The following is a 27,699-nucleotide window of genomic DNA, read 5'->3' on the forward strand; positions in this document are numbered from 1 at the left end:
TAGACATGTATTTTTGGACTATTATCTATTATGGCTTGGTTTCTCAGGGTTTAATTGAAGTTTAACAACTAACCAACACTATCTGTAAATTGTAGTCTTATTTCAATGAAAACAAATATGTATGTCTGAAAAAGTTTAATGTGCACTGTTTATGGCGGATCTTAACAGCCTACCTCCACCCTTCGCCACTGGCAGATAGTGACGTTGCCATCTTAAAAGCTGTTTTGACAAAATTTCATCTATCAAATAGGATTGGAATTAGTTAGTTTCATATAACATCGACATTCTATGCATTCAGACTTATCTACTAGGATTAGGCCTGCCGTCCAGCCATCCAACGAAAAAACCTGGATACAACTCACCTAAAAGGGAGCTTTGCGCGTAGTACTAGTTCCCAGTAATACACCAAAAATCCACATTTATATATAATTCTGTGTTACGGTCGCCATCTTGGAAAATGGTGGACGGTATTTAGTTTTTCAGCCATATCACATTAACAGCTAGAAGTATTAAAAATGTTTCAAATAAAGTTGAAGTTGAACTTAATGATTCGTGGCAGAATGGGGGACGTCATTTAATTTTTAAATTCACTTTGAATGTCTCTAAAGTAAATCTAATAACAAAATAAAACATAACTCATTATGCATGGGAATCACTTGCGCTGTGGCCATGCGTGAAGATTGCGTTGCATGCCATCTACTTAAAACTATTACGTTTTAGTCAGTCAGCCTTTAACATGAATGGTTGTTAGCTTGTTGTCTATCGAATGTTTGAAATATAGAATCCAGAAAACCTCGGAATACGTTTCAATCTGAAATATGTATTTAATATATCACCATATACTTGACTAGACGCAACAGATTACCACTGTATTCTGACAAATTGTTTATGTAACTCTGTTTACAATTCGTGTCAAAATTTTGATTAAATAAAATATGTTATAAGTATTTCGGATAAAAAAATATCCAAACAAAAGACCAATTTAAGTTTTTCAGGACTGCACACTCTTCGGTCATCTGATGATGGAAAATTTATGTAACTCAATACACTAATACCTCACTGTATAGCCTAGTTACATTCCTTGAATGTTAGTCATAAAAAGAAATGCTGTTTACGAATCATTTATTTCAATTAAAATGAATCCATACAATTCCCATTGGATCGGCTCCGATGTTAGAAAAAAATTAGAAACATTTTAAAATCACATTTCCATTGCAAAAATAAACGCCTTCTTCATCTGGTTTAATTTGAAATTTTATGTTTATAGCTTCAATTAAGTTTTCATTTAAGGAAAAAAGCATTAACCCACAATTTTAATGATTTTTCTGTAATCACTTCTTTAATTATTATTAGATCGAAAATATATTACACCAAATCATCAATGTCTCTGCCTATTTTTTTTAAAATATTGAACCAAAATCATTCACAAACGTTTTTTGCCCCTCTTGTAAAATTTGTTCTGTGAGGGTTACGCCCTTTTTCCTAAACATTGTTGAATTATATTGAAAAAAATTGGATCGTAAATCAAAGGTCATTATAATAGCAATGGTGAGGTATAAGTGTTTTAATATTAAAAATGTATTTTTTTTATACTTTAATAAATGCTAGTGACATTTGGAGGTATGAGAAGACGAGAAGTCCAATATGTCATCTGTTGAGTGGAGTCTGATTTGTTTATGTATGTATATGTTGTATCTGTGTACAAAGTGAAAACACGCCCCTTCTCCTGTTCAATGTAATTGTGCATATTTGTAAAAACCCTCTTTGGTAACCATTTGCACGTTTGATGTCTCCCTTGACTGTTGTTTCTTGTGGTACTGTTACGTACTTTAGTTTAGTATATTCGTTTTCGTCGGTGTTGTCATTAAACATTATTAAATGTCATGAAAGAGGTTGCGCGTAAATTTTATGGTTCTAACGTATTCGCTGACACTCCATTCATACTAATAGAATGGAAACAGTCGGTAATGAAATATTTTAAATATCTCTTTTTACATGGCACTGTGTAATTTTAATTAAACTATTATCAACTAAGTGAACTTTGTTTTGTGTACACTAATTTACTTTTATATTATGAACTACAACTCGTTTCAAGTAAATTACACTTTATTTCACGTCAACTAAATTTAGATTGCTGTAATTTAAAAATTTACTTATGTTAGTTTAATTTGACATGTAGTTGACATAAGTCAATTAAATTAAAGTCTGTCTTATATAAACGACAGGTAAGATATTACTTTCATTTTAAATTGTTAAAAATAAATATCATGAGCAAGTCAAATTTATTTAGAAATATAATAAGTAAGTATTAATTAGCTCACAATGGCAATGATAGTTAATCTTAATTTGCATGGTTGATATATTTAATATCTACGTTTGATGGGATCTTGCATATTTTATGTATTACTAGCTGAAGTGCCCGGCTTTGTACGAGTTGTTTCATTGATCGATAATAATTACATTCTACAATATTATCATATTGATATCTAGACAAACAATGTGTCAAAATAAAAATAACTCTGACAGCTAAGTGAAATAAAAAGACATTGAATTAAAATTCGAATCTAAAATAATATGCAAACTTTATCTTGATCTGTCTTGAAAATTCTAAATTAGGCTTGGCAGAAAAGGTAATTTGGTCAAACAAATTTGTATTTTTTATAATACGTAGATGTCAGTTAGGGTAAAGTAGGGAAAGGAAATTAAACAAATATATTTTAACTTTGACTTTGCTTGTGTAAAACATAGTTCTATGAAATCTTTATGCATTATTGCCTTAATATTTTCAAGTTGAAGTTATGTTGCCTTAAAACATTGAGAGAGATGGCATTTTAGCCTTGTAGTTAGGTTACAAATGATGGAATGTTTAATTTAGATTAAATTTTTTAATACACATTAACTCAATCTTATTGTGACAATCACTCTGGTGCCATATACTCATAAGTGATATGTTTATTTTTCAATCAAATCATACAAATTATATTACATACGAATTATATTATATTATATACGAAATGAATGAGATATTATTGTGTTAATACAAAACCATACAATTTGCGCCGAGATGCACGCCTCATTCTGCGAGTGTTGTTGTAATTCTGTCGTGTAAAGAATTGATCGGCCGTTTGCACGAAATGGCCGGGGCGGGGTGCGATTCTAAAATGGCGACGTGGCGTGCTTTCGTTTGTTTTTGGCGGCGTTGTGTGGCCGTGCGGACGACCAGGTCTAAAGGCCGCGCTGTGCGGGCGATGTGTTTCCTCAGAGAGGGGCGTCGACAATGAGCTGGAGATGGGCGGAGATATGGACGACGCCATCATCTACAGAGACAAGAAACACAAAGACCAGCTCGAAGTGGCCATCGGTGACGGCATGGAGTTTACTATTCATGGTACGGTAGAATTTCATATTTACAATTAATACTATCCACCGAGGGTAAATACTTGATGAAAATTAGAAGAGGCCCGAGCGCTGAACCTTGTGGGGCACCGAATGACGGGATTCGTGGAGTGGATATTGTTTTTGTATACTTTGGACAGCTTATTGCTAAGAAAGGAGTTTATATTGTATTAGGTTAATCTACAGCAATCTTCACAATGTAAGATTTTGCCAGGGTCGTACTAAGGTAAAAATGCTCTGCATTAATGTTATTAAAGCCTAAAAAAGTTATTTATACAATGAATCATATTTCTTTTACAGATTTTAATTATATATTGATCGGTTTCGGTCATTGAATTAATTGTAACATGGAAAAAGTATTAAAAATTATATATTTTGATTTAAAAAAAAATAATTTCCTATCCCCGAAGGACATAATATATCTAGTTCGTATTGGGTCTTTTGACTGACTCATCTCGATTTGTCATTATTATATTTCAGGTGACCTCAACACTAAAATGAAGAAAGGCAAAATGCTGATGAATAACATCAATTCCATCAGCGGAAATCATCAAGACAATCGATTAGAACACGAGCTCATGAATCACCGAGGGCTACCTTTACAGGTATGAACTGTCACCATCTTACCGCCTTGCTAAATCAGGTCATCTTTTGGTATTTCTCAGATTCTCATTACATACAAGTGAAACATTATTAACATATATCAATATTATTAACGTATTTGTAAATAAGTAATAAAATTTAGCTTGCCCACTTTAGCAGTGCCTTCGGGTATAGAGAATCAATAACAGTAGCGAGAGATGGATATAGGCTGTTAAGATCTGCCATAAATAGTGCACATTAAACTTTATTAGTCATACGCATTTGTTTTTATTGAACTAAGACTACAATTATTTACAGATAGATGGTGTTGGTTAGTTTTTAAAAATCAATTAAACCCTGCCTAAGCCACACCATAATAGTTTTAGTATATTCTTGGCTATACGACAAAATTGCGCACACTTTTTCATTCATACTTATCTGTTTTCGTTGGATTAAGAATACATATTACACATATTGTTGGTTCATTTTTTTTAAATTCATTAAGCCATGTCCAAAGTATAATAGATAAAAAATATTATTCTATCTATGAAATGTCCAAAATTATGTATGATTTCATTGCATAATTTTAGATATTTTATGGATAGACGAGTATTTTTGAGTATTATCTATTATGGCTTGGTATTCACAGGGTTCAATAATTGAATTTTAAAAACTAACCAACACCATCTGTAAATTGTAGTCTTATTTAAATGGAAACAAATACGTATGACTGACAAAGTTTAATGTCCACTATTTATGGCAGATCTTAACAGCCTACCTCCAGCCTTCGCCACTGAAAAACCTACCTATTTCAAAATTGGAATTTGCTGTGACAAAAATGTTACATAATTGTACATATCAGAATACTTCTTAACACTTTATAATAACAATTAGTGTACAGCATTCTTACAAATAGATTACATACATGAAATTAATTAAAAATAAAACATAAGCTGTATATAAAACTTATTCCACGTAATTTAAGTACTATATTGTGTTTTATAATAATTAATAAATCTTTCATTATTATTGATTAATTTAATAAAATGCAAATTTTTTTAGTACTTATTCCACGTTTAATAAATAAATATGGACCGGTTTAGTCCGCCTCACAGGGACATTTTCAACTTAAAAACTAAAAAAAATGCATTTTATTAAATCAATCAATAATACAATGCAGTTCCACCATGAATTTATTGACAGTTAACATAATAAAAGAAAATAAATCTTTCCATCAAGAATTGACCGTTAACACCATTAAAGTGATGATATTGGACAGTCTCTGATAATAGTGCTTTCTTTCATAGGACGATGACACCATAAGCCAAAAGTCTTATGGAAGTCATAAAAATCGGCCGTTCAAAGATGAGAGTCACAAAGGATCCGCCGAGACGATGGACGGAGAAGAAAAACGTGACGCCAGTAAAGAAGATCTTGGTCTCGAAGATGGTAAGATATTAGTCTGCGTTCTACTTATATCAGCCCCTGATCTAATACGAGTATTTTATTCTTCACATAAGTGGACTTGTCAACTAATTTTCATTTCTCCATCTTCTATTAACACAACAAATCTTCGTCGATTCCACAATAAGCAATTCATAAAGTTGCCGAATCCGTGTATTTTTATCTTTAAATGGCGTAACATGAACGCTATCCTAAAATCATCAGATTAGAGAGAAATTATCAAATGGCGTAATTAATCATGTAATAACAAACAGATTCAGCGGTGTACGTGAACATATAATATAACCAATATATTTAGAAAATGTCAATCATGTACACATATGTCATTTGTATTGAAAAATGAAAACAATGATGGCAGCTATAAACAAGCCTCATTGTTTCAATTTCAATGCTCTGGCTACCAAATCAACGATACTAAAAATGTTCAAGAAGAGATCTGATAATCAAGATGACTTGGTGATATGGTGATATCTACTTTCAGATCTGGAAGAGGAGGGTGCAGAGGACGGAGGCCTGGACGGTATCCGGCCGCAGGTGATAGCGGCGGCGGACGAGGAGGTGATCGAAGACTCTCCGGCGGACTGCTGCCCCGATCAGTGCTACGCCAGGTTTCCCTTCTTGGCCGGGGACGATGACGCCCCCTTCTGGCAGGGCTGGGCCAACCTCCGACTCAAGACCTTTCAGCTCATCGAGAACAAATATTTTGAGACAGCTGTTATCACTATGATTCTTTTGAGTAGTTTGGCATTGGTGAGCGATACAATATATTATTATTCTTCATACAAAATAACAATAAAACTTTATCTTTACAAAGGAGCAAACATTTAAGTACTTCATGGTATTTTTTAGAACTAATAAATCAATTAGTATTCACTATCTCAATCCTGTACAGAATTTTTAACATAATACAGTTTGAAACAAAGAAAAGATATACCTAACATTTCAATCTTTTTATTCCATAAGATTGTTAGATTCTTTTGAAAAACTTCAGAAACAAACCTTGAGGCGTCTAACTCCAAAAAGCGATAAGTCCACATTTGGTCAAAATCGAGAAAAAATATGCACGTACTCTTTGTATAATTTTACACGTATAAGTCAACCAATAAGGGAACGTTCAATATTGAAAAGGGCGTCTCCCATGCTGTAGCATCTGGTAAACTTATGACAGTGCCACGGAAATATGTGCCTTATGCGGGATAAATTAAAAAGTGAAGTACAAGTAGCGCTAAGTCCAGTTTTATTTTGCCTATATTTATTACATCTAAGAGTTTATCGGCTGAAACAAATTGCCATTTGGTTCTAATTTCGACATAGAATACAACGGGAAAAAAAATCTCACGTTAAAACAAATAATTGAAGCAAGAAACATAAAAACGTTGTTTCCCGAAAATATTAAATTGTGGACTTGTCGCTTTTTGTAATTAGACGCCTCCTATAAGAAAAAATCCTAGATAAAAACTTGAACTGAGTAGGATTTGAACTCGAACGGATAAGCGCTCTAATTTATTGAGCTGTCAAACCATCTATAGCGTGTGCGAATTAATTCTAATATCTATGCAATTGGAGGTGTTTCAAATTTCGTCAAGGAAAATCAACTACATGGTTTTATGATTAAATCAAGGTAAATGATATCACTAACATGATTTGTAGATTTATCACTATCGTAGAAAGACAGTATTTTTAATACCGGAGGTGAGCCCACTCTCAAATTCCTTATTTCGTCATATTCTTGCAATATTCCAGGCCTTAGAAGACGTTCATCTACCGCAGCGACCCATCCTGCAAGACATCCTGTACTACATGGACAGGATATTCACCGTCATTTTCTTCCTCGAGATGTTAATCAAGTGGCTTGCCCTCGGTTTCAAGATTTATTTCACCAATGCCTGGTGCTGGCTGGATTTCGTCATTGTCATGGTATGAACAATTTTTTCCCAATGTTGTAGTTTTAGATTACATACTGATTTACTCATTTTTACTCTACTCTTATTATATAGGGTTTATCCATATAATTATCTATCTTGAAATAAGTTGGTTTTTTTTGTTTAGAACAAACATTCTCAACTAAATTGCTCTGTACATAGTCTATGCTAGTGAAGCATACACTTACATGATGTAAAAAAATTAATTTATATTATATACATTGCAATTCTATAGCCAGAGGTGTAAAATCGCATTAGTCATGAGATTTCATTTATCGTTTTATTACTGACTGATTGATAGATACACACATTTACCTTACCTTCTTAACAAAACAATAATAATTACATACTTCAATATTAAAATACCTGTATCTAGGTATACAACATGTCAAAATTATAATAATTCTGACAGCTAAATCAAACAAAAGAACATTGAATTAAAATCGAATCCAAAATATGCAAACATTATCTTGATCTGTCCTAAAAATTCAAAATTCAAAAGATGTCAGTTAGGGCCAAGGAAATCAAACAAACATAATATTTTGACTTTTAAACACATTAAGGGGGGACATGCTCGTCGAAGGTCAAAATTGAGTTTTTATTGTATATTCAAACCATGATCCTGGATACTCCTTAAACGTTGTAGATGATCTATTTATATACTTTTGAAGCGTTATTATCCTTTATAGTTATTTTAAACATTTGATGACTGCATGAAGTATTTTTGTTACATAAAATAGTATTCTTTTAAACCTCTCGCTCTAATGTTTTAGAATATAGTCATATTTCGGTACATAACTGTGCAGTGGTGTTAAGATTTTTTACATTTATTAATTTTTAAACGCATTTATAAAACCATTAGCATAATTTATTACGAGATAATTTTTGTAAAATATTCACGATAAAAAATTATATTGATAATCTCTGTGATCCCAAATTTGACAAGAATTAGGCATTTTATTATTCAAAAAATCGGCAAGATTAACACATTTCAAGATGATTCTATAGATATTTATTATAAGCTATGTCTTTGACCATTCAAGTGTGATAAACATCTTATGAATAATGATTGCTTTATAATAATTATTGACCTAAGAATAAGGTAGTGTTTTTTTGAAATACGCCATTTCTTTTGTCATTCCCCAGTGGTTAAGCTACAACATACGGCCGTAGCCATAAATTGACAAACTATAATTGAAATAAAGAGTAAAATGATATTGACGCGCGTGTTTGAACATGTACCGTTTAAAAAAAAATAAAAAAAAATTCGGTTAGGTACATGTTCAAACACGCGCGTTAACATAATTTTACTCCCTACTTTAATTATAGTTTGTCATTTTATGGCTACGGCCGTATGTTGTAGCTTAACCACTTGGGAATGACAAAAGAAATGGCGAATTTCAAAAAAACACTACCTTATTCTTAGGTCAATAATTATTATAAAGCAATCATTATTCATAAGATTTTTATCACACTTGAATGGTCAAAGACATAGCTTATAATAAATATCTTTAGAATCATCTTCAAATGTGTTAATCTTGCCGATTTTTTGAATAATAAAATGCCTAATTCTTGTCAAATTTGGGATCACAGAGATTATCAAAATAATTTTTTATCGTGAATATTTTACAAAAATTATCTCGTAATAAATTATACTAATGGTTTTATAAATGCGTTTAAAAATTAATAAATGTAAAAAATCTTAACACCACTGCACAGTTCTGTACCGAAATATGACTATATTCTAAAACATTAGAGCGAGAGGTTTAAAAGAATACTATTTTATGTAACAAAAATACTTCATGCAGTCATCAAATGTTTAAAATAACTATAAAGGATAATAAGGCTTCAAAATTATATAAATAGATTATCTACAACGTTTAAGGAGTGTCCAGGATCATGGTTTGAAAATACAATAAAAACTCAATTTTGACCTTCGACGAGCATGTCCCCCCTTAAAATTCTGCAAGTTTGTATTTACAAATATTATAATTAAACATAATCACATTTGAAAAGATACAGAAGTCTATGTTGAGATTATGTAAAAAAGATATGTTTGAATGTAGTAACACTAGATGACTTATATATTTATAAATGTACCTCACTATCAGAAAAGCTTGATAGTTTAAGCAGGAAACCGTCCCCATGGAGCGAAACAAGGCGATACATCATACGCAATCTAAACAATGCACAAAAACGACACTACAATAGTCACCAATCGACTATTAATAGTTGATTCCATTGCATTCAATTTGCAACATTCTGATGTTTACACTATGCTGTGTCAAAAAAACAAAACAGAAAAATGTTATTTTGACATCGAACTATGTCTTTGTATCTGCAAAGTAGGTCACCAACCGCTCGGTAATGATCTCCAAAAAAGGTGTTACATTAAAATTGCTTATAACTTTTGAAAAATTAAATATAGCAAAACAAATTTGTATTACTGTGTAGACAACGAAGTGAATGTAAATATCAGGCTTAAACTGGTCAGCAACAAGATCAGCGAGATGGGTGGGGGAAAACAGGCATCGATAACTGTATACCAGCAGCCGTTTTACTTGCATCTAACTCCGTGAGATTTCAACCAATCTGGACATTTACATTGAATTTTGTAAACCATTCATTGATTCAATAAACAAAACAAATTCAAAAATATTTAGAACCGCCCTTGTTGACACACGAGGTTCTATGTCCATAAACTGTCCAGCTCACTTCACTGGTGAACCACTGAAACCTTTTTTGACTAATGTGGTTGTACACCCCAGTATAGAATTTCAATAAAGAATTAAAGTTATAAAACGTTAATAATTCACAAGATTTGAGAATGTAACATTCTTTATTGAAAATACAGTTAAATATTTTTTTTAAGTTAATTCAAAAATTTTAATAGGATTGAGATTGATTATTTGGAATTGAAAGGTGAGATGTATTTTGAATAACTTTCCATGTGTTTGGCGTAGTTGTCCATGATAAACCTAGGTGCAGTGTGGGCAGGCGCCGACGACATATCCGCTTTCCGTTCTATGAGAACTTTAAGAGCACTGCGCCCCCTCCGAGCCGTGTCCCGCTGGGAAGGCATGCGAGTGAGTAGCAACCCGCCCTCGGGAAACAATGCTGACACCCCCGTGACAACTAACCGATAACTAACCGCTTAAAACTGTGTCTAACGAGTTCCGGCTCGTCTAACCATTCTGCGGCCTGTGTATATTCAACGTGTAATGTGTATTCAAATATTATATGTATCCCTTGAAGTGCTTTCATGAGCGTTATTTGCTTAAAGCTTGTGTTACATTCTGATTAAAAATTCTGCTAAATGTAACATTACGGTTACAGCATAGTGAAACTTTCACCATATTGATACTGAGCCGTATTTTTATCCATTTAATAGAAGATCTACCTACCATATGAATTCCATGACAATTATTGATTAGCAATTTGTAAAATTAACAAATTACATTGTAATTAACTATTTCTTTTATTCAAAGAATAATTCACAAGATTTAAAAATGGACCATTCTAATTAGTGAACATACATAATTCTGAAAACACTCATGAGAAAATAAAGCCAAAAGTAAGACACCCGGCAAGGTCGAACCTGCATCTCTTGGGTTTTGCGCCCTGTGCATTACCACTATTGGCCTTTCTAATACCTGCTCATAAGCGCTCTCCAAATTAAGTTACGGTGGGCGATCGATTTTTGTATTCTAAACTAAAGTATTTATTACTTTTAATTACTAACCGACGTCACAGACGAATATTTTCTGTTGTAGCTTACTTGAACTTGCTAATAATTTTAATTAACTATTACTTTTATTCAACGAATAATTCACAAGATTTAAGAATGTACCATGTAAAATTGATCGCCTACCGTAACTTAATTTGGAGAGCGCTTATGAGCAGGTATTAAAAAAGCTAATAGTTAAAGTTTGTCGCAATTAAGCATGGCAGTCGTAGCATAGTGGTAATGCACAGCGCACGAAACCCAAGAGACGCAGGATCAATTCCTGCCAGGTGTCTTACTTTTTTCGAAAAAGATTATTTATATTGGCTATATTTTCTCATGAGTGTTTACAGAATTATGTATGTTTAAAAATTACATTGTAATTGTTTCTGATATCTATGGATCAATTCTGTCATTTCCATAATTTAACAGAAAAATAATGAATCCAAAATACATGCCATTGTTAGAACTCAGAATAAAGATATGTAATACAAATATTTGGGTTCTTGTTTCAATAAGAATGACATCCAATCTTGACAACAGAATTGATATAAACCTATGGATGTATAATTCTTATATTATTGTAATATGATGAATTACGATTTATTAACGTAACATCGAAATGATAATCAGTTTGTTACACAAGCTTTGAAGTAACACATTGTCATTGTATTGTCCTTACAGTGAAGCTAATGCTAATATTGTGAAACTTCGATTATTGCCTATATTTATTATAATATAATTATTTTAGCCAAAGCTATTCTCTCTATCTACTGTCTGTGTGAATGTCGGTGAATATATATCTAACTAACATAATATATATATACTTAACAATACCAATATAATATAATCAATTTGTGTATTACATACTAACTCTCTTTCTTTATTTCTGCAGGGATCTTGTCGCTCATAAAAAATAATATTCTGTACCATATTTTCACCATTTTTAATTCCGTTCCCATCAAAACTACATTAATTATTTGTTTGCCACTGATGTTTCAGCAGTCAGTTAATTTGGTATAAATATATCTGTCAAAAAATGCTAACACAACAGCTGCAAAATTGACAGATATACATGCATTTGGTATTGGGATAATATACCCTTATTGACAGACATAGTGTAGAACGATATTTTTGTTCTTTCTATTGTTGTCAAGGATGAAAAAAATGTTCAATGTTGCACTCATTCCTGTTATTGTTTTACGATTTTTAGTTTTTTATGTCTCGTTTGGTGACAATGAAGTGTGCTGCTAAGCAGTGAAATGAGTTCGTTAAAATATTATTTCAAGATTGTTTTCAAGTTTTACAGACACATTTCATAATATTGGTAATACATTCATTTCATATAACCAGAGGTCATGACAATGGTGAAATAGAATTATGACATGAAATTAATGACGCCAACGACTGTTATAAGCTAAACAAATGTGAAGCCTAAATACAGAAATTTCCGTCATTTATACATCAAGTTTCGAATACTATAGTGGCTTAACTCACATTTTTTTACATTTGCATAAAAATCATTAAATAATTATCTCAACATTTTCAATTTCAGTGAAGAGAGCATTACATTTTACTTCTAAAAAGTATCAAAGTATTTAAAAATTAGTGCGGTTAAACCTTGCTAAGATTACACCGAGCCAATGAATAAATATGCTAAACAATTTTTTTGGAAATTAATGACTTTGTAAAGCCGTTAGTAAAACCATTAGAAAAATCCTTAAAAAAAATTTGGACCGGAATCGGAGCATATCATATCTATCGCATACTGGACTATTATTTAACCCAGTGGTTTCCAAACTTTATGTTACCACGCCATGGGGCCAAATATGGATTTAAGAAAAAAAACCTTGGTACCCCCTATTTCAAATATATGCGAAATTACGCGAAATACATGAAGCAACAAAGGATTAAAGGTTAAACTTTAGCGTCACCCAGTTTAGAAACTGCGGACTTAACCAATTAAGCTAACTGACATAAATAATATCAATGCAGATATTTTATGTACTATGCACCTAAGATGTTTTCAAATGCAAATAAACTCGATTATGTCATCGTTCCAGCGGACTCTTGATTGATCTTTAGGTAAAATCTTGTATTAACATTTGGAGTCTGGCCACTGTAGTACTCGTGCCCTCAAATCTATTTTGTCATTTTTTCTACGACCTCCAGTGATACGGTTCATGAATCATCACCTAAATTTGAAAGAAAAAATTACGTTGGGGGACATCCGAGTGCTTTATAAGATTATGATGTTATATTGGTGTGATGGTAAAGCTTTCGCTGAACTGTTTTTCTATTTTGCTTGTGTGATTTGTGAATCCGACAGGTGTCGCTAATAAACTTCGTGGCCGCGCTATGCGGTGCCGGAGGAATCCAAGCGTTCAAAACAATGAGGACGCTCCGTGCCCTGCGACCTCTAAGGGCCATGAGCCGAATGCAGGGCATGAGGGTACGTAACACCTCCCCCTCCATGAGACTACCGCCACACCGCTAGACCGCCTCTCACACCAAGACTCACTTCTACATTTCGTCGGTCTTGCCGCATTAAATAGTCACTTGTTGAATTGATTACCGTTGCGAACCGCCAACTAACCATGAACAGCTTGTGTTTATTTTTAAAAAAAAACATGATAATAACTGAAGACCTTGAAGAAAACCCTTCTTCTATTAAATAGTGTTTCCATATATGAAATTAGTGAAGCTGATAGTAAGGTTGTAGATTGACATATAGCAATCTTCATTCTTATGCCCTGAAATGTTCTTGCCAGTGCCGCACAGATATAAAAAGTGTTTATTCATATAACTTGGAAAGACGCTTTTTTGCTCAGAGGGTTTTTATACGTTTAGCGTGAGTGTGTTGTGTGTATTCACACATGATTCACTGTTTGCCTGTACAAGTGGTCACTACTTTATAATCCTAGTCAAACTCCATCGCACAGTTGGTCTATTTAAATGTACCTTTATATAATAAAGAAAATAAATTTATATAAATTAATTCATGAACTATTAATTAAAAAGTTTGTAAAAATTTTCTTAATTAAGAATTAATTACTATATATTTTTTTTAAATATTCCTTATTATAAATATTTATAAAGGGTACACGGCAAAAACAGGTTCAACAAAAAATGATAATTATGCAGAGCAAAAAGAAGAATGGAATCGCTATTGGTTTGAAAATGGGTTTAATATTATGAAGTAAAAGAATTTATATATTCATTTCTCATTTATTTTGAAATATAATAAAAGTGAAAGAAATAATAAAAACATATCCTACGTTTTTGTGCAGTTTTATACACAATGAGCCAATGACATTATTAATGGACAACGCACTCAATACAGTAGCTAGCAAGTAAATTCGCGCATAGCGACATTCGCACATGTATAGGTAGACGTCACGTAATTTCCATTATGCGATATCACGCATCGGGAATTCATAGCAATATCACCTTTATTGTAATGGCGTTAGAATAGTGTTTCTAGTGACAATGTTTATTTGAGCGAACCCGTTCGAACCAATCCATTCGGCAGACCCGGCAAAAAGTATCGGGAATTTATAGCAATATCACCTTTATTGTAATGGCGTTAGAACAGATTATGCCATTTGGCAGACCCGACAAAAAAGTGAGTCATTTTTTTTCCAGATGCTTCGTCCATATTAATGTCATTGCAATGAGCTGATTTTTGCCTTGACTACACTTTATTTTCCCTTCATTTATGAAGCAATGAAATCGATTTTGGTAGTTTTAATGATACCATTCTTGAGCACTTCCTCTGTTGAACAAATTGGCATTTAAATCTCAAAAATGAAAAAAAAAATGTAATGAGCCTGTTTTTGCAGTGCAACCTTCAAATATTTTTAACAAAATCTGCAATCAACTTTCATTATCAGTTACTCTATGAGAGTTAATATTTACTACAACTGTAGTTCATCTGTTTAATATATTGACAAATAGGATTTGAAACAAATGAAAGATATTTAGGTAGATATTTGTTTTAATATAATCTCATGGTTAGTTATTGGCAGTTTGCAATATGTTCAAAATTTTTAGTATAGTAGCCGTGCCGTAACTTAGATACTATGGTATCTTATTAATTAGTTTATATTTATACTCTTATACTCTTGTCAGAGAAGAAGATTTTACAAAGTGACACAACATTAAAAAAAAACTACAATGATTTTCTCTAGATAAACAGTAAAACCTCGTTAGTAAGAATACTGATAATTCTAAATTCACCGTAATTCGAAATTTTCCCGAAAAAAAAGTCCCTTGAACATTATTTTCATATAAAACCATAACTTTAATTCGAGTCCCTGGTATACAAAAATATTCAATAAATCGTATATAAGCTTTTTTCAAAATTTTAAAATTTTCCCATACCTTTCATAATTCGTAATTCGAATTTTTTTTCGATTTTCGGTCCCATGGAATTCGTATTAACGAGGTTTTACTGTACATTGAAAGTTAAAGAATAGTTTATATTATAAAAAACAGATTTATTTACATATAATATATAAACAGAATAGTTTGTGTGAAAAACTTCATCGCTGACAATCGAAAGTCAAAATTTGTACCCAATTTATTCACCTTAGCAGAATCAAAATTAATACACCAACTTTTTTTTCTTAGATTATCGTGTTTTCCAGTTTAATTGAACCTGCTTTTGCACCTCAGTAGAGATCGAACGTTTTGTCATTCTGGCGATATAGCACGGACTGGTTTTAGTTTTTCAACAGAATAATATGTGATGAGTAGCATTACAATTTATTTAGTTATTGACTTATAGGCACCTCTTTGCTTTCTTTGTTTTTATTTATGAAAGTTTACTTTAACCGCTTGGCTTTTTCGTGTCTTGGCTTAATTCTAATTCTAAGATTATGCTCACATGTATACATGTATGAAAATAATTCCTACATGCTTACTAAAGATGCTACCGAAACGACATCAACTCGGGTTCATCAACAGCAGTCGGACCGTTCAGTCGTACATGTGTGCATTCTCTAATCTAGAAGATACCCTATTTGCTTTACACAGGCATGCATTAATCAATATAATATATCTTCCGTAATATTCTAAAATTATATAATCATATTTCCTAATTGTATGTGTGATTTGATTTAATATTACAAGAACACACAGCTATAAATCGATTTTTAATTCCACCTCTGATGAATTCAAAAATGTTTTTGATCCAATTTTAAAAATCTGATGGAACTCAAAATTCATAATTCGTAATTATTTTTTTTATGCAAAATTTCAGCTTATTCAAATTTCGAATTAAAGAAGATTTACTGTATTGAGACAAAATATACTATAAACACTAACATAGATGTTTCTTATTTGCATGCATTTTATACATCATAGCTAATCTCTGGAATATATATATATTATTTTTTCTCTTTCAATCAATTTACGGCATAATCTAAAAAAAATAATTTGTGAAGTTGTCATTTATGGTAATTTGATAAATTTTAACCATAATATTGCTGTTTATTCTTGTAGAATGGCCAATATAATTCGATAATAACAAATAGGTTTTTTTATTATAATGCAGTAACTGATTTTTTTACTGTGTTTATGCATTAAATTAACATTTAAAAAAGTTAAAAATTATTTTGTTTATTAAAACTTTGGAATGGAACAATAAAAATGTAAAGAAAGTCAAGTGTATAGATACATATTTCTCTTAGAATATTTTGAATTTAGTTATTATTACACGATAACAATATACGATATGGTTTTATTAACATTTTCTATGCATCACGATATTACCATGGCAGTATCTGATAGGCCGCAGATTTTTAACGACACACGTTGAATGTAGAGCGAAGCTTTTACTAAAATCCCTGTAGTATTTCATAACTATTCAAACAGATGTCACTGTGTGTTTAATTTTTTAGATTATGCAAATCAATCGACAGTGGCTAGTAATTTGAGTTTAAAGTCGGGCAAGATAACTCGCGAAATTTGTATGCCTGTCGGTCACAGCCTCATAAAGCGAGATAACTCGTTAATAGAATATTAATGCCGAAAACGAAAGCTCTCTTGATCTCGTGATCTCTTAATCGAGCATATGATTTTACTTAGTAACACCTCTTTAATCATATAATTTTGTATTTTTGTTAGTCGTTTGGTCAAATAAAATCAAAGTAAATCAGTTTACCACCAATGTAATGATAATAATATGATGTGTTGAATTATTTATAAATATGTTTTTTGCCAGTGTTGTAAATGTAATGAACTATGTAATTTTTCACAAATGCATGCTATACCTATTAGTTTCTACATTTTCGAAGGGATTGATTGTCTTTATTTTATATACATTAAATACATGTATTGTCTGCTAATAAGCCACTTCATATAAATGACAATAAGGAAAAACAATCTCGGCGGTGTAGCGACAAAACACATTAACACTAACCTAACCTAAAACAACAATTAGAAGATACCTAATAAGATCAAAATTATTTTAAAATACACGCTTTAAAAACAGCACCTTTTTTGTAGTGAAATAAAAACAGTAATGCAATAGTCGGTAGAGAAAATAATCTTTAGGACACCTCTTGTTAATAACGTCCTGATAAATTAAAATTTTATTATAATTGTTCACAATTGTTTAAATTTACTCTTAATGCAATTTGTGGTGTTAAGAAAAGGCATGTTAAGTTAATTTTTGGTGAAACTTTGTTAAGTACGACAAAGGTTAGGGAAGAGACTAATTTTATAATTTATTATTCTTACGATATTGAATTAGAAATGATACGAGTCAAGGCCTGAACAAAAATGAACCATAAGTGCGAATGAGAAAGCATTCAGAACGCTTTATCTCCGCAATATGCGTTAAAGTAAGATAGAATTTCTACGGCGAAATTAAATATTTTTTGGACACATCGCACAGTAAATATTGATTTCAATGATTACATTCATTTAAAAACTGCGAGCATGTGTTGCTGAAATTTATTGTTTTTGTGTTAAATATAAAGTTAATGGTAATTATTTTTAATTAATTCAGCAGAAAATATGTTTAACTATGTTATGTTTAAATTTGGTAGCTGTTCTGAGAAGCAACATGATGGTATAACGTTTATAGTTAAGTTAAAGATAATAAAATTGAGGTTCTACTGTGTGTTATACGCGAGAAACACGGCTTCATTTTGCCGAACAATAGCCACTCTCTTTATATTATTACTCTTGAGATACAAGTACAATTTTTTTTAATTAATATAAATTGGAATAGTGTATTAAGTATGCATTTCACCAAAAAATTGAATTGAGTCACTTTTCCTTAACACCACAACTTTGTTACTGAATGAATTTTATGAAGTAAATTTTTATGTTAATTATAACTGCATAGGCTTGCTGTGGGTACAATGAAGGAAATTCAAAAAATACTTCCCTAAAGTTTGATAACATATTTTTTAGTAGGTACCTACATTAATACTATGAAATTTTATATCATATCTTGCAAAAATATTAACTATTGTGTCCAGAGTATGGCTTCAATAGTTTGAGTAAATGTCTATAATACTTCAGCTTGGAGAGAAACGGGTAGTTTACCTTTAGAAATATTATGAAAACTTGCATAGTAATGAAATCAACAAGTCATCAAAACAGTTTTTCATCATTACAAGCACACACGCAGATTGTGTACTTACACCAGATCTAAATTTGGTACCTCCATTGAAATAGAAATTAGGCTTTTGATAGACGCCATAGATAATTTTACTATGAATAGTTAGTTACCCAAACTGATATATTAATTCGACGGTTTCAGGTGGTAGTAAATGCGTTAGTACAAGCCATTCCATCCATCTTCAACGTGCTGCTGGTGTGTCTCATCTTTTGGCTCATCTTCGCCATCATGGGCGTGCAGCTGTTTGCCGGGAAGTATTTCAAGGTAACTAGATTATTATAAATAATTTTATCACTAAGTATCATAACAGTTGAGATGTATTATACTTGTCTCCCTCTTGGGTGAAGATAAACTGGAATACACAGTTATATAATACTTACGAAACTTAAGGAAGCCGTAGCTTAAGGGCCGTCCATATATGACATCACGCTTTAGGGGGGATCTGATATTATAATGTGATGATTTTTATGAAGGGGGTGAAGGGGGGGGTCAGAGAAAATGTGATGTCACAAAGTAAACAAAAAATATAAAGGATCTGAAAACACAATATTGGGGATCAGCGATTTAAGGATAAATATTTTAAGAAAATAATAATTTCTCAATGAACGAAGGAATGCATGTATCGCCGAAAAAATATAACTATCACATTTAAAATTACTCACGATATTTAACGGGGGTAATTGTTTTGTTTCAGTGTGTGGATACCAACAAGACAACTCTTAGCCACGAGATTATCCCTGACAAGAACGCGTGCATCGCTGAAAACTTGACGTGGGAGAACTCGCCGATGAACTTCGATCACGTGGGGAAAGCCTATCTCTGTCTCTTCCAAGTAGCGACATTCAAAGGATGGATACCCATCATGAATGACGCTATTGATTCAAGAGAGGTACAGTTTCTTTTATACATTTAGATGGACGCATCATCTTCAAGTTATAACAAGATATCCCAGTGTCAATGATTACTTTGACGATAGATTTATGTACAGATCGTCACTTGAATTTTTCTGTTTGAATCAGCATTGTTCGTGAGTGGTTCACTCATAATCAACAGTATGTTTCAGAAAAGTTCTTCTCTACAAGTGTGTGTACAAAGTAAATGCATAATGAGTACCTACAAAATATTATTATATTTTTAAGACCATAAACAATCAAATTTTTATTACTTTAGCTCAGGGGTTCACAAACTTTTTCGTCAAAGGGACAATTTTGAAATCAAACATATTTGGCTTGCCCTTTCTTTTGTAAATATTTTCTGTTTATAAAAAACATAAGGCAAAAAAATAAAAAACTATATTTAAATTTTTTCACCATTCGATATATGCAATTGTTTGTTCGGTTATATATATGGTTATAATATGGTTGTCTGTTAATTTTGATCTTAAGTTTGATTTATTAATGCTCATTGTAGAAAATGTTTTTTCACAAATATAAGTACTTCCAAATAAAGAAGCCATTTGATGAGCATGTTTAACTATATTTGGATATACCTCAAGTGAAAGTCCTTGGTAGAATTCAATTAAATTCTTATCACGATAAGATGCTTTTGCTTCCACGTTTTCTTGCAAAATCTGTTAATTATAACTGCATATTTACGGGAACAAGCACTTCGCATAATATCCGCATACACAAGTATCAAAGTGTCTGATGATTCATTCTTGCCAGAAGATAGGTATTTAATTTTAAATATAATTTTTAATATTCGATGTGAAGAATAAAAAATAATACAGATTTAACATAAATCTCGCGGGACACACTTTGTAAACCCCTGCTTTAGCTAATATACCCGTATCTCTTATTGTTTTGGTAGATTTGAGTTTGTAAAATGATACTTAAGGTGATATAATATATGAAGCTAGTCTGAATATAAACAAAATTTAAATTATTCATATGTGTGATGTTATGGTAATATGGTAATTTATATTAATTGCTTGCGGAATTGGTTCAAGTAACAAATTAACAATTAGCTGATTATCTATAGTTTTCCGTGTTATCTCAATCTACAAAGACGTGTTGGAGTAAAATGTAAAGTTGGCTTTATTAGCAGGCTGTGTCTAACTAAGAGCAGGATTATTTTCGCGTACCGACGACTGCAACGCCCGGAGCATAGCTATACTGTACTACCATTCATGTATATTTCTATACCTGGAAGTACAGAGTCTATCGACTCCTCATTGTTTATCAATATTTCCTTTTAGATTTAATTATACGGCTGTTTGACGGTATTTTCAGATTGATAAGCAGCCGATCAGAGAAACGAACATTTACATGTACCTGTACTTTGTGTTCTTCATCATCTTTGGCTCATTCTTCACTCTTAACCTGTTTATCGGAGTCATCATCGACAACTTCAACGAGCAAAAGAAGAAGGCGGGCGGAAGCCTCGAGATGTTCATGACGGAGGATCAGAAAAAGTACTACAACGCCATGAAAAAGATGGGCTCCAAGAAACCGCTCAAAGCGATTCCCCGCCCGAGGGTAAATACTCGCAATCAATACCGTAGTGGAAACTACAACACTTTTCATTATTCTTTATTTACTCACGGATGTACCGCAACCTCTCAACTGTGCCGAATGTCAAAAAAATACATGTAAATTTTGATTTACTTGTTAAATTCGAATTATATCTTAAATTCGAATTACATGTAAATTTTTAATTACATACTGTCGTTTTTATGCTAGTTCGTATAATATCTTCAATAATAGTTCTACGCAATAACTAAAATACAATTAACTATATACGCTGATATATTCTATTTTCTTCTATTGTACACATGATAATAATGATACGGTTAATCGCATATATGATAACAATGAATTAATATATCAGTATGTCTTGTTTATGTTATTTTAGTTGTGGCATCCCCTTAAATTATCGAAGTTTTCAAACTTCATAATATCTAGTTTAATTCTAATATAGTTTCACTACAATTTCATTCTCCTATTTTTTGAAAATCAAGTCTATTATATTAGGCTCGTCGAAACATTACGACGGCTAGACGTAACCACAAATCGTAGGAAGTCAGGCAGGCGGCTGGGTATTTTTTATGCGGTTGCAGACCTTTTGGTCATGCTGCGGATCGATGGTCGTGCGACACCTTCGCATCCCCCCACATAATCTCCCGTACTGTCCCTGAAATCTATGCCTAAACTGCTACTTCTTGCAATATTCGTGTCTAACTATCGTAATGTGCGATGAGTATTTCTGTAAAAAAAAAACTCTTTTATTGATATACTGACGTTAAAACTGCATTTTTAATGTAAATAAATGATTTGATAATTTTAACTGCCAGAAATGTAGATACGAACTAGCTTAAAAAACGCAAAAGATAGTAGGTATGCTTAATTGCATCAACCAAACCATTTAAACTATTCTTCCTAAACAGACAAGATACAGTATACATAAAGATTGTAGTTTAAATTCATTCATTTATGTAATAGTTTTACAATTAATATGCCATTGTCAATAATTCTTGATTATGAGATCAAACTTATTTAAAGACAAATAAATTTTATCACTTTTCATTGTAGATGTAAATATAGTACTTAATATCTAATTTTATTTATCATAACATTTTAAAGTTAAATATTTAGTTGAATGGCAGCAAAAATATTTATTGGCAAGAAAACATTTGAATGACAATCACAGTTGAGAGTGTGCACCAATCAAAATTATTGCAATGCATTTCAAAATTATTCCCAATTACCATACCCTTTCAAAAAAAACATTTTGGCTACAGCATGACGGAATGTCCAATTCTTTTTTTATTTATTTCAATAACTATTAATTTATTATCAATACACTCTTGATAATATAATAGCAATTTTAAGGAATGTTTTAATAATTAGAAATTTAGATTCAAATTCTGTACAGAAAACTGCACGATTCGTATATTATCGAGGTTAGGGTAAACGTAAATCTCATTCGAAACACATTTTTCTTTACAACACTGTAAGGTATTTCGTAGCTACGTATTTTTTAAATAAATACACTCGCCGAAAAAGATTCAGGTAACCACCATTTTAATATTATTAATTAATTTTATATACTATTATAATAATAACATTTTTTTTCTTATGTAGTTATTTTCCACCATGACTTTCACTTATATACTCTATAATCCCCATAAATGGTCACCCGTAAACACAAATTTTGTGATTATATCACGTAATCGGGGTTATTAATACTTAGATAAGTACTTCTTCCATATTTCTTACAAATATTATATAGAATTTTCCACTTTTATAGTTTCAGCTGCATTTTACAATTATTTTCCTAATTTATTTCAATTATTATTTAATTTATTTGAAAATTAAACTTGATTCAAATTTTCTTAAAACAAATTTGCACTAATTTTTATTCTAGGCATGACTTAAAATAATGTAAGTAATATATAAATCTTTTTATAAAAAAAATCATTTCATATAAATTAATCATTTTTACATGACATTTTTAACTTTCTGCATTTTATTTAGCGCTATAAAAACGATGCTTCCATTTCTTATTTGATTATTATTTTGAACAAAATTTTGGCTAACCATTAATATTACAGTTATTCTTGAAGATCTTCTCCCTGTGAACTCCCTGTAAGTCTGTATTTTATTTTTATGGTGAACATCAAACGAATTTTACCCATAGTCTTTTTTTTCAAATATCCCATTGGTTATTAAAATTTAATCAAAATTATAGTAAGTATTTAATATTACAAATTATTGTCCAACTGAACAATAAGCAGCAGAAGAAAAGCTTAAAGCCAAATTCTCATAAGTTTTATATGTACATAATTTTTAACATTTGGATTACAATCAGGGTTGTTCATTAGTCGGTTGGTATTAGGTGGTATGCAGCCAATGAGGTGTCGCTATCGCTAATATCATTTAGGTGCAGGTGAGTCTGTATAACTTTTGGACATTTGTACAGCGAAAAAATTCAAGCCCTATTGTTTCAAACAAACAAATTTGAATTTTATCATGAAAATTTTTGTATTACCGTATTTCCTTGATTATAACATGCGTGTTTTTTCTTATTTTGGTGTCTGTGAATTTGGGATGCGTCTTATAATCGATGGCGTCTTACAATCGCTCTAAAATTCCGCGGTTATGATGAATTATCACCAATTACTAGTGGTGGGGGGTCAGTTGGTCCGACGCGGCAGAAAGAAAGGTTATTGTGTATGCAGAAGAGCACGGAAACAGCTGCAGGACGTAAATTCATAAATGTGAAGTGATGAATATTATATTCGTCATTGGAGAATTGATCGCATTTCTATATTTTCATCCAAAGCAATGACCAAATGCTTTAGGGGGCCTAAGTAGTATGCCTGTTTTTAAATCCTCTTTATTGTGATTGTGTGATCTGTCCGTTATATCAAGTCTACAATATAATGTTTTTATTTTTATTATTGGTTATTATCGCGTGGCTTAAATGTCGGCGAATGGCGTCGTGGGTCCCAGGTTCGATTCCTGGGTGTGGCGAGTACACATATTGTTTTTCAATTTGTGTATGAGTCAGAGAATGGACCTAATAGGTTCAGCAAGTGGCTGACATCCATTTCTCGTAAAAACATAATCTGTTAATATAAACATCCACTCTGTGGAGGCCCATATTATGATCCTATTAGGATCGGGCATGGTCCAAATGAATGAATGAATATAAAAATAATTGTGCGTCTTATAATCGAGAAAATATGGTAATTAACTTATTATGGACAGTTTTAAAATGGTAATTGACAACATGGCAAATATAAAAATAATAGGAATATCTTCTGAATGAATTTTGACACCCACGATGGCCGCGTGGCTTAAGGGCTGGTTTATAATATCGAGGGTCCCAGATTCGAATCCTGGGTCTGACAAGTACACATATTGTTCTTCAATTTGTGCTTGTAGTCTAGTCAGAGTATGGACCTAAAAGGTTGAGCAAGTGGCTGACATCCATTTCTCGTAAAAATAAAATCTGTTAATACAAACCTCCACTCTGTGGAGGCCCATATGATCCTAGTAGGATCGGACATGGTCAAAAAAAGAAAAAGAATTTTGAACTAAATATTTCTCTAAAACTTCTTTTTAGGTTAAAATTAAAATTAAAGTTGAAACTGACAGGATATCTGGAAAAAAAACTGCGAAAATGTCTTTGTTACATGGGTATTTTAACATTTAATAAAAGGTGAAATAAAGAAAAATGTGTTTCTTATAAGTGATTTACTGTAAATATGTATATTATGTGAAATAAATATGCAGAAAAAAAGCAAAATATATTTATTATGCCACTTTTTATGATCATACCGAATTTTAAATATTAAATATTTAGAGTTATAAAATCTCTTATGGGAGCAATAAATTTATATATATTATGTTATAATATGCATTCATTCCGCTAGAATTGGTTTTATTTTTTTCTCACAGCGGTTTTACCTCTAGGCACTATCTCGTTTTACAAACAAGGACATTTTAGGTTAGTGGTCGAAATCTAATTTTAGCGGAATTTTGGCATTTATTAAAACAATATCTATTAATAATAATTGTATCATATAATCGGTGGCATATATATAATACCGAAATAAATTAACAATATCTATGTATATACAGGTGACTGGTACTTATGAAGTCTAGTTGAAAACTCCATTAATTAAGCTTATGTGGACTATTAATCTTTACCCTTTACCTCTCTCAAATGGATGACATTTAGTTGGAATTTACCACATCTAGTTGGATTTACATATCAGTTGGTTAAGATGGACCACAGTCAAATGGACATAGTTTGGATTGATCGCATTCAAATAAACGTGGTTTAAGTGTATTACATCTAAATGGATACGGTTTGGATGAGTCACATCCAAATAGATGCTGTTTGAATGGACCACATCCAAATAGGTGTAGTTTAATTGAACCGTGTTTTATTGAATACAGTTTTGGATAGATTAGATTCAAATAGGCTCTGTTTAATTGGTCCATATTCAAATGGATTTGGTTTGAATATACCACATTCAAATGGACACAATTTTAATGAACCAAATACAACTGTACACAGTTCAATTAGACCACACTCAGATTAATGCAGTTTGAATGGATCACTTCCAAATGGATGCAGTCCAATTAGACCACACTCAATTGCACGTAGTTTAAATGTACCGCATCCATATGGACACGTGTAAATGTTACTTTGAAGTGCTCGTCACCTGTATTAAAAACGATATGTAAACTGGAATGTATGCGTCATATCCACCTTAAGGTCCATCACTAATGGTGTTTGTTGTTTTTTTTCCAGTGGCGGCCGCAAGCGATCGTGTTTGAAATAGTGACAAACAAGAAATTCGATATGATCATCATGTTGTTCATTGGCTTCAATATGTTGACCATGACCCTCGATCACTACAAGCAGAAAGAGACGTTTAGCATGGTGCTAGATTACCTCAACATGATATTCATTGTGATATTTAGTTCCGAATGTTTGATGAAAGTGTTTGCATTGCGGTACCACTACTTTGTCGAACCGTGGAACTTATTCGATTTCGTTGTAGTTATATTATCAATTTTGGGTAAGTATAGAAATATTATGGTCGACGTGCAAATTGAGCCAATCACCATCGAGGAATCTCGAGAAACAAATCATTCGACAGCAATATAAAAACATAAAATATTAAGCGATAATTCGATATCGTATCAGGCCAATTTTTTAATTCAAACATTTGACTGTTTGAAACAAAAATATAATTACAGATATCATGTTAACAATTAATTGAGTACCTTGGTATCAAAGTGGGACATAAGCCATTTACAAAAATTTACAGGAGACTCACAAACATGTGTGAAAAGTGTCCGTTTTTTATATAACATACCAACTTTAAACTCAAAAATCTCTATGAAAACTACCGTTTTTGATACTTTTGGTGGATTTTTTGAAAAGAACATCACTTGCACTACCATAATTAATTAAAACATGAATTTAGTGGGAGGTGGCGTTTGTCCCACTTTGATACCAAGGTACTCAATTATTGTATTACAATGAGGAATTATGAATGTTTCAATTTAATTAATAAGGTTTTAAAAAAAACTACATATTGCAAAACATCTCCTCTCTTTAGAATTAATTGTCTATTTGCCTGTGTCTTTCTAAATGAACATTTTAATTATTTATCTCAATCGAATTTTAAGACTGCTAAATATTTAAATGTTTTTTCAAAATTTTACTGATGGTAAAATAAATAACAAAGAATTTAATGTCATTCTCTTTTTAATAAAACCACCCACAACAAAATACTATAAACCTTCTCCCTAGTGACAAAACTAAACATTTAACTGTATGTACTTCTTAATATTCCTTTTAATAAATGTATAAAAGATATATTTGTAGAATAAATGAAGTGCTGAGGATTAAAGTGAGATATAATTTTAAAAAAACATGATTTACTTGCTTTGTAGGAAAATATATAACTATTTTATTACCAAATTGGAGTATATCTCATGGACATAGTGTACAATATGCTGTTATTATTTTCATAGCAACCGTTTAATAAATAATGCAATGTTTTGGATTGACTTGCCCTTCAAACACTATTAGTAGGCAGATTAAACAGAAATATTAATATTTTTTCTTGGAATGGTAATAAAAGAATATTTGAGAACAATACCCCTTGTTTATAGAATGTTGAAAACGGTTATGTAGAATGTTTAACTTTGAAGTCAATGGTCACCGGTACACTGAATCCTCATCGCATCAATTATAGTATTTAAAATACAAGTATAACAAATAATTAATCAAAATTTACATTTGTATTTAATGTTATTGTATATATTAATATTAAAACCAATACATGGGTGATTTTATTAAATTGAAAATGTTATAATTATAATATATTGATTTATATTTAGATGGACTTTTTTCAGTTTGTTAGAATAATTTTCAGTAGTTTTTATGGCTTAAAACTAATTTTCTAACAATGCAGTACTGATGATTATTTCTAGCGTAACCGAAAT

The 27,699-nt window shown here is 31.5% G+C and overlaps 1 protein-coding gene across 38 annotated transcripts in view; it reads left to right on the forward strand.

Moving 5' to 3' along the window:
* para (sodium voltage-gated channel paralytic) overlaps positions 1-27,699 on the forward strand; it is a 278,569-nt gene that overhangs the window by 238,882 nt on the left and 11,988 nt on the right. For 17 of the 38 annotated variants that reach the window (XM_085946086.1, XM_085946092.1, XM_085946087.1 and 14 more), the window contains 10 exons: positions 3,263-3,388; positions 3,877-4,001; positions 5,286-5,427; positions 5,924-6,192; positions 7,186-7,359; positions 13,418-13,540; positions 18,866-18,988; positions 19,419-19,613; positions 20,956-21,201; positions 25,991-26,261. In XM_085946086.1, coding sequence (XP_085802212.1) covers positions 3,263-3,388; positions 3,877-4,001; positions 5,286-5,427; positions 5,924-6,192; positions 7,186-7,359; positions 13,418-13,540; positions 18,866-18,988; positions 19,419-19,613; positions 20,956-21,201; positions 25,991-26,261 — 1,794 coding nt within the window. Of the gene's footprint in view, positions 1-3,223; positions 3,389-3,876; positions 4,002-5,285; positions 5,428-5,923; positions 6,193-7,185; positions 7,360-10,327; positions 10,451-13,417; positions 13,541-18,865; positions 18,989-19,418; positions 19,614-20,955; positions 21,202-25,990; positions 26,262-27,699 lie in introns of all 38 variants that reach the window. The other 21 variants (XM_085946083.1, XM_085946088.1, XM_085946085.1 and 18 more) reach the window with 3 other exon arrangements.

This window comes from Rhyacophila brunnea, unplaced genomic scaffold (assembly GCF_057557595.1).
Source record: "Rhyacophila brunnea isolate RB1 unplaced genomic scaffold, BYU_Rbru_1.0 scaffold_19, whole genome shotgun sequence".
NCBI lineage: Eukaryota > Metazoa > Arthropoda > Insecta > Trichoptera > Rhyacophilidae > Rhyacophila > Rhyacophila brunnea.